This window comes from Myotis davidii, unplaced genomic scaffold, assembly GCF_000327345.1.
Source record: "Myotis davidii unplaced genomic scaffold, ASM32734v1 scaffold395, whole genome shotgun sequence".
Classification (NCBI taxonomy): Eukaryota; Metazoa; Chordata; class Mammalia; order Chiroptera; family Vespertilionidae; genus Myotis; species Myotis davidii.
Genome location: NW_006287904.1, coordinates 2,425,294 through 2,432,635, shown reverse-complemented (window position 1 = coordinate 2,432,635; position 7,342 = coordinate 2,425,294). Strand labels below are relative to the sequence as shown.

The following is a 7,342-nucleotide window of genomic DNA, read 5'->3' as shown; positions in this document are numbered from 1 at the left end:
AATAAACTCCCATTTTTAATGAGTGATATAATTATCTATCCTGACAACCACGAGAATCTATAATAAATAATTATAATTAAGGCACTTTACCAAGATTGCTAGATACAAGTCAGTATACCAGTGTACCAAAATAATTGAATATATCTCTATTGCAAAACAAAATGAAAATCCACGAAATGTAACCTTGAAAAGTATTCCAGCCCTGGATGGTGTGGCTCAGTTGGTTAGGCACTGTCCTGTGCACTGGAAGATGGCTGGTTTGATTCCCAGTCAGGGCACATGCCCGGATTGTGGACTCAATCCCTGGCTGGGCCTTATAAGAGGCAGCTGATTGGTGTTTTACTCTCCTTATCCCTCTTTTCCTCTCTCTCTCAAAAAATAAAAATAAAAAACTACAAAAAGAAAAATATTCCATGATGAGAATTCTGCTTTTGGCCATGATACAATACTGGTAGAGGACTACCCCTCTTGCAGAAAGCAACAGAATATGTAAAACACCTTTTTTAAAATAATAGACAGCGGCCAGAGGGGGACTATGATTCTTGAAAGAATCAAATCTTGTGAACAATATGATCAGCATAGTTATGACCTTGAAGCACTTTCTGGACCATGGGGATGGGAGGGAGAACTCAAGCAGAGCAAGGCAGTCGCACCAAGTTGAGAAGAAACAAGAGATTGGAGTTTCTGAAGGGTGAAATAGCTAAAAAAAAATTAAAACCTCAACCAAGGATATGTTCTTACTGATTTTAGAGAGAGAGGGAAGGAGACAGAGAAATATTGATGTGAGAAACATCTATCAGTTGCCTCCTATATGTGCCCCCACCAGGGACCTATCCTGCAACCTAGGTATGTGCCCTCACCGGGAATTGAACCCACAACCCTTTGCTCTATAGGATGACACTCCAACCAACTGACCCACCAGGCCAGCTCAGTAGCTAAAATTTACAGTCCAAGAAGACTGGAGAGAAGAGATATACACACAAAAAGAGCTGTAGAAATCTCCATAGGGGATCCCATGAGTCTAGCTCCGTGGTCGGCAAACTGCGGCTCGCAAACCACATGAAGCTCTTTGGTCCCTTGAGTGTGGCCATGAAGTTTCAATCGCATTGTATGTGCATGCCCGCACGTGGTATTTTGTGGAAGAGCCACACTCACGGGGCCTCAGTTTGCCGACCACTGGTCTAGCTGAATACTAACCTGTGCATGTGAGAATTGCAGCTGCCTATATACCAGTAAGAACTTCTGGAAGTGATAAAGTAAGCAACATTTTCCAGAGTTCTCTGAATCAAGAGCCTGAATTTTTTGGAACTAAATGTATCCCAACCATGTATTTTAAGTAAGATATAAATATATAGGCATTAACCAATAATGCAAGCATTTTCAGAATTGTGATTGCAGCATTCTTCCTAAGTGGTTTAACTAAAATCATAAAATTAAAAGTTGGATTTGTTGTTTAACTACAAATAAGGTATCCCTAGGATTGTCCAACTAACTAGTATATGATAGAGTTGTATTTTCAATCAAGAACTCTGAAATCCTACTCCAAAGATATCAGGGGATATTTGTTACTAATACAGTGGGGGATACCATTAATAGAAAGAGAGATTATCTTGAGGAGTACTGATTTGGGTAAGATTTTGAACTTGTTTACAAAAGATGTTGAATTTAAGATTCATATTGGTACATTAGTATGGAAATATCTGATGATGGAGATAGGTAAAGGTCAGGGTAAACAGCTACATTTTTTACCTGTAATGTTAATGGTTAAATTTTGAGATCAGATAGCTTCTCCAAGCGCCATTGCAAATAGGTGGTAAAATGGCAAATTTCAACTTTGGACTTGATATTTAAAAGATGGGAAAGAGAAGGAAATATATGTATTTACGCTTTCCTATCTTTCTTTTGCTTTCTGTCATAAAAACTGAATAAAATAAAAATTTTAAGTTGAGTAAAAGAATATTTTAAAGTTATATGGTCCTACCTATATTTAATGTTAAACTATTTTTAAAAAAGCATTTTTGTCTTCCTTTATAGCCATCTATCAACAGTTTTGGGAAACAGATTTGATCATGGCGCTGAGGCCATTGTACCTACACTTTTTAATCTCGTCCCCAATAGTGCAAAAGTCATGGCAACTTCCGGATGTGCAGCAATCAGGTTCATCATTCGGGTAGGTTCTTCTCTTCTCTCCCTCCTTTCCCCTTTTAAAAATGTCCTTAAATAAGTTACTGGTATTTTTTTAACTCCAAAGGAAAAATTACTTTTGAATTACTTTTCTGATAATAAAAGCAATACATGGTAATTATAGTTATTCTGGAACATTTAAATAATGCAGAGTATTACAAAGCAAACATTTTTAACAACATATACACATGAGTACATGTATGCATGTATGTGTGCACTTCTAACAATGTTACAGGTAGTAACAGGCTATAGATGTAAAATAGTAAAAATGTTATAGACAGCGGTAAATGATGACAGGGAAATTTTTACTATTTCTCATCGTCCATATCTTGAAGATACCCGAAAGAACAGAGATAAAAAGATAAATCCCCCCCCCCTTAAATTCTACTCACTTGACAGTATCCATTTTGCTGTTCTTGAGCTTATCATATTATTGATATACATACTGTTCCTCCATCTCACTGAAAATACAATCAGGTGGGGTTTTTGTTTATGTTATCTCCTGTTTTATATACAGATAGTCCTTAGGTTACATTGGACTCGACGTAGGTCGTTTCATGGTTACATTGCCATCTCCCATTTATTTATTTAAAAAAAAGTTCCGTCATTTCGACGTATGTAATTTTGTGCTTTATGTTTTTATTATTTATTTACCACAAGTAAAGGTCGGGAATTGTTAATTTTTTTTTACTGTTTCACTTCATTACTGCTGTGTATGTGCTCCATGTGAGTGACGTAGGTGCTTATATAGGTGGGTTCCGACTTACAGCAAAAATCGCGTTATGTCGCACCGTAGGAACAGATCTCCGACGTAACCTGAGGACCTACTGTATTTTGTTTGCTTCCTAGGGGACTACTTCCTTAGATTGCTCTATTTGATTCCTCATTCTCTTTTTAATTCTAGAGAAGCTTTTTTTTTTTCAAGTTGTTAACTCTACTGATATTAATAAGTTAAAGTCTGAATTGTTCTCAGTATTTCGTTGAATGTTTTGTCATTGCGAGGGTCATTTTTTAGTTTCCTTTGGCACAGCTACCCCTGAATATAGTGTCACAATAGTTAGGTGTCTCCCCATCCCTGCCATGTGTTAGAGGTGGGCTAATCAGCAGTCAGGCCTTGGGGAGATGATGAGAGAGAGGAGGAGGCTGGTGAGTGAGAGATGGTTGTGTGTGTGGCTTAGGGACTGTCCTTGCACTTTACCTCCATAGTAATGTTTGAGGAATGAGTTCTGGATGTTCTAAGGAGTAGGTCCATAGAGTGCTTCCATACTGAATGTAACAGTTGAATAACATGCAGGTAAGCACTCTCTTGCACTAGTCTCTTGAACAGCTTTAAGTCTATGGGTGGTTTCTCTCTGTAGTAGCTGAAAAAAAAGTTTTTTATTTCGGTTGAGTTAATTGTGGCAGATGTGGTACGCACATTCTACTTCAGTGAAGACTTGTAATGAAGCACTCTTGGCAGAGAGCCTTCAAATGCCAGCCTCTTCAAGGATTGCCTCAATTGCAGGGAGCTGCCTTTCCCACGGTCTTGCCCCTTCTCAGTATGGCCCTCATCCATTAACTGATTGATGTGGAAGTGTAAAGGTTTGGCCATCTTGGACCAATTGGAGACTATGCTGAAGGGTCATTTTAACTCTATAGCTCCCTAATGGCCTTTAGATAAGATATCCTTGGGCCATATCATAGGTCAGTTTCTTCCTCTGCCCACTCCTGTTTCCTTTTCATATCTTCCACAGGTGATCCCAAGGGCATGTCTTAATAGCCTCAGGCTAAACTCTTATCTCAGACCCTGTTTCATAGGTAACCCAGCCTGCACCATTAACTCAGAAGGAAAATAGAGCTTTAAAGCATCAAAACTGTATACTTTAGTTACTATTTTATTATGTCTATGTTGAACTTTTTAGCATTTGCTTCACGAAAGAAGAGCATAAGAATTATTAATAGAAGTCAGAAGATTATACCTATTGAACTTTACCTGAATTCTAGAGAGCTGTAGTTCAGCCAAAGTCACCATTTCAAAGTGCATTCCCAATAGTTAGGTATGTAGATTCACACTGATTACCTACTTTGATTACACAGCAGTTTTATCATCTACCAGGAGGAGCCATGCTACTTCAGAAAATATAACAAATACATGCCCAACTTCTCTTAGTGCCCCCCCCCCAATCACACCATCCTAACGGTTCTTTGCAGTTGTACAGTTAGCTTGTCTTTATAATATTACAACCACACCTATCCTTCTGAACTATGTTATCATTACTAGTACTCTAATTTGGGAAAACTTTTTGACTGGCCTTAATTTCTTTCAAAATCAGATTTTATTATCTTTTGTCCTATACTAATATAAATACGTGAATGTAAGACAAATAAAAGAGGGGATTATGTGAAGTGCCCAGTATTTTTCAACCTTTTCTAAAACATCTTTTTCAGCATACTCATGTACCCAGACTTATACCTTTAATAACAAGCAATTGCACATCAAAATCAGTTCCTGTGAGAAGGTAAGTTTGGAGAGGAAAAATTTTTTTTAGTATGGCCTTAATATTGCATTTTGTTTTATTCTTAGTCTGGTGCAAAAATTGTTATTAATTTCTTGCCTTCTAGAAACCTTAATAAAATTGTTTATCTTATGTCATATAAGGGAAAAGGAATGAAGCAGTTATTATGACTACCCACGTTTCTCAGTTTTGTCGTATTCAGCTTTGGTTTATTTGGGTCGCTGATTGCTTGGTTTTTAGAGAGTTCGGAGTCTGGAGTCAGGCCTCCGCTGCAGTCCTATAGCTGCCACTAATTGACTGTCCTGCCTTCGCAATTATTGAATCACTTTAAACCTCAGTGTCCACTTGTTAATAGGGCTAATGATATCAGTCCCATAGGATCTGAGGATTAAATGAGATGCACATTAGTAGAATTGAACATAGTACATAGAGTCAACAGTCATATCAGGTCAATCAGTCACCCTCTCTTCTTATGATTCCTACAAATTTTAATACCACCATCAGTAACAAAGACAGCAAAAACGAGATTTGTGCATTTGATGTTTGAGAAAATTGTAAAGAATTCTTTCTCTTTTAAGTTTGATGAGTATATTTTTTAATACTTTGAATGTTGGGAAGAAGATGGATAAGACATCCTTATTGACTTTGTTTTGGAGTTTTGGTGACACTTGTTCATTAACTCTCTCCTTGAGGGTTGGCAAATGACAGCTCGCTGGCCAAATGGTACAACCCACAAGCTAAGACTGTACAACCCACAAGCTAAGACTATTTATAATGTGTTTTTTTCATATTTTTATTGATTTTTTTAGAGAGAGATAAAGGGAGAGAGAAACATTAATGTGAGAGCAAAATATCAGTCAGCTGCCACCTGCACGCCCCCTGGGGATCAAGTCCATAACCCTGGGCATGTGCCCTGACAGGGAATCGAATTGGCAATCTTTCGGTACATGGCACAATGCCCAACCATCTGAGCTATACCGGCCAAGGCTATTTCTAACGTTTTGGGAGGGTGAGTGAAAGGGGGAATAAAGAAGAATAAGAAATAGAAATGGCATGTGGTTCCTAAAGCCTGAAATATTTACTGTTCTGGCTCTTTACAGAAAACGTTGACCAATCTCTGACTTATGTTGAGGAAAATGGTAATTGAGGGATAGGAATGTAACAGAGAAGAGGGAGTCGGGAAGTACATCATAGAACTCTTTGAGAAGGGAAAGCAATTCAATAACTGTAGGAGCAGTGAGTGGGGTATAACTTAACAGAGATGTAAAGCTGCCACTCACTGCAGAGCTGTCAGGCCACTGAGGCCAGAGCACATAAGTGGAAGGTTTCTGTAGGAAAAGTGCCTGATAGGGTGGAGGAGGAAGGAGTAGGTTGAAGTCAGTATAGAAGGCTTTGAAAGTCATAAAGAGGAATTTTGACATTGTTCCATTCTTTGACCGTTTTTTGCTGAGGAGGCAGTGTCATCGATCCTAGTCTTTATTCCAGCTATGAACAGTGATTAAGAAGGCACAAGGTTTAAATAAGTGGGAATATTAATAACTCATTGAAGAGAGGCAGGGTCTGAACTAGAGCTATATTGTTGATAATTGATTGAAGGATATTTTATTCAATAGATAAATTCAAAGGATTTCAAGTGTAGAAAGGAGACCTGATAATTCGGTATGCATGAGAGTGGTGATGTCAAATGTTTTAGACTGTGAACTCTGGAGTCAGAATGCCAGGGGTTACAGCTCTATCACTTTGGGCAACCTAATTTAATTTCCCGATTTCTCATTTCCTGATCTGTATAATATGGGCCAAAAGAGTGGGTTTGAGAGGGTAAAATTTCATACGTTCTTTTGTATGTAGTGTTTGAGTTGACTTTCACTGCCTGCCTATGTAAAGATGTTGAATTGAACCAACATCTAGATGTGAGAAGCATAGCTGGTAGTCAGGAACAGATGATGTTGCCCAAGTTGACTATAAAGGGAAGTGGGCTGAGATCAACACAAACTAGGTGAGCACTTGTTTAAAGATAGGTGGAGAAAAAGTATTGTCATTAGATGCCAAGAAAGAAGAGAAGCTCAAGAATGAGACCGTTGAAGAAGTTGAGGACTAGAAGGCTTAGGAGAAAATGTACAGATATTTGATTAAAAATCAAATGTGTATCTTTTTAAGGAAACATTGTAAAAATAGAAAATCCATCACATCTTTCTTGATTACCATTGTATATCTTCAATTTCTAGTGCATAGTAGGTATTTGATAAGTATTTTTAAAATTAAATGAAATTTGTTAATTTTACATTTGACAAGCATTTTAAGTTAAATGTATGGGGAACTCTTAGTCTTTTTTAACTACTTACCATAGAAATAGTTGGAACCTTAAAGTAAGTTAAGTACATGACAATTAAGATGACCAAAAACATGTCTTATACAGTTGTCTTTAGAAATCTGTGGGGATTGATTCCAGGATCCCCATGGATACCCAAATCTGCAGATGCTCAGGTCTCTTACATAAAATGGAGTAGTATTTGCATATAACCTATATTTGCATATAGGCTACAGCAGGGTGTGCCTACTGTACTTCATCATGTGGATTCAGCATAGTGATTGGTGTGTGGCAAATTCATTTTGCTATTGGGAACTTTCTGGGGACTCCCCCCCCCCGCCGCCCCCCCGCCTCT

General features: G+C 37.9%; 1 protein-coding gene across 1 annotated transcript in view; it reads left to right on the top strand.

Annotated features, from left to right (window-relative positions):
* CLASP2 (cytoplasmic linker associated protein 2) overlaps positions 1 to 7,342 on the top strand; it is a 152,608-nt gene that overhangs the window by 54,019 nt on the left and 91,247 nt on the right. The window contains exons 11-12 of the mRNA XM_015561252.1: positions 2,012 to 2,170; positions 4,612 to 4,682. Coding sequence (XP_015416738.1) covers positions 2,012 to 2,170; positions 4,612 to 4,682 — 230 coding nt within the window. The remainder of the gene's footprint in view (positions 1 to 2,011; positions 2,171 to 4,611; positions 4,683 to 7,342) is intronic.